A 1445-nucleotide genomic window follows, 5' to 3' on the forward strand; every position below is an offset into this window, starting at 1 on the left:
ACATTGTGACTTTGGTTTCTAAACACTTAATCCCTTTCTTCTTTGTAGTCAAGGTAAAATTAAAATAAGCCCCTAACTATGAGAACTCAGCGAAGATTTAGAATGATTATAGAGTAAAGGCCCCTTGGTCTTTTACCAGTTTGGGTAATTTGCTTTATCCCTAACTGCATACAAATATTTGAGTATTGGCAGAATGTGTTTAATGAGAAAATATTCTAATAAAAATTGTAGCATGAACTAGACTTTGAAAATAACTAAAATATGCTCTTTAGTTCAGATTTTTAGGCAAAAAATCACAGAAATGAAGGGATCCTTTTCCTGCTAATTACATTTGCTAAAGCCTTCTTTACTTCCTCATTCCTGAGGCTGTAGATCAGAGGATTCAACATGGGGATCACCACTGTGTAGAACACAGAAGCCACTTTGTCCTGATTCAGGGAGTAGCTGGAACTAGGTCTCAGGTAAGTATAGATGGAGGTGGTGTAGAAGAGGATTATGGCTGTCAGGTGAGAGGCACACGTGGAGAAAGCTCTGTGCCTCCCCTCCCCTGAATGCATAGAAAAAATGGAGAAGAGAACGTAGGAATAGGAGGAGAGGATGACAAGCAGAGCCCCGACCATATTCACACCAGCAAAAGTGGAAAATATGCTTTCCTTCAAGTGTGTGTCAGAGCAAGAAAGCTTAAAAAGTGGGGGACTGTCGCAGAAGAAGTGATGGATGACATTGGAGCCACAGAATGACAAGCTGCTGACATAGCTAGTGTTGACCATGGAGTTCAGCAACTCTGCAGCAAAAGCCCCGGCTGCCATTTTTAGGCAGACGGTCCTGGACATGATCAAGGAGTAAAGCAGCGGGCGACATATGGCCACATACCGGTCATAGGCCATTAACCCAAAGAGGATGCATTCGGTTGTTGCCAGGGCGATAAAGAAGTACATCTGTAGGAAGCAGCCAGCAAAAGAGATGGTTTTCTTCTCTGATAATAAATCTGCCAGCATCTTTGGGGTGATGGTGGTTGAGTAACAAACGTCCACAAAGGACAGGTTAGCCAGGAAGAAATACATGGGTGTGTGAAGCTGGGAATCGATCCTGATTAAGAGGATCATCCCGATATTTCCCAGTACAGTAAGTGTGTAAATCACAAGAAATAACAGAAAGAGGATAATCTGTAGCTCCAGCGTGTCTGCTAATCCCAATAGGATGAACTCAGTCAGTGAGGTATAATTTTTTCTGGTCATTTATGACAAATATATTTTGTGCGAACTTTATATGAGATGAAAATGTTTCTCCCTTTGAAAGTTTATAGAAAATAATAGAAATGTTAATAAGGATATTCACATATGGAAAAACCTAGGATAATATGGCATAGTAATTAAAGTGACTGAGGGATGATTAGAAGATAAATGGATGAGCATGTGAATTTAATAAACAATGGTCTCTATTGA

The 1445-nt window shown here is 40.3% G+C and overlaps 1 protein-coding gene across 1 annotated transcript; it reads right to left on the bottom strand.

The window, feature by feature from the left end:
- Window positions 1-293: 293 nt before the first annotated feature.
- LOC100971427 (olfactory receptor 5F1-like) lies at window positions 294-1238 on the bottom strand. Its single transcript, XM_008964094.3, has one exon. The coding sequence runs from the start codon at window positions 1236-1238 to the stop codon at window positions 294-296; it is 945 nt and encodes a 314-aa protein (XP_008962342.3).
- Window positions 1239-1445: the final 207 nt, after the last annotated feature.

Source organism: Pan paniscus, chromosome 9 (genome assembly GCF_029289425.2).
Source record: "Pan paniscus chromosome 9, NHGRI_mPanPan1-v2.0_pri, whole genome shotgun sequence".
NCBI lineage: Eukaryota > Metazoa > Chordata > Mammalia > Primates > Hominidae > Pan > Pan paniscus.

Excerpts from the sequence above, each read along its gene's own strand:
- LOC100971427 (XM_008964094.3), bottom strand. The coding sequence starts at position 1,238 with ATGACCAGAAAAAATTATACCTCACTGACTGAGTTCATCCTATTGGGA.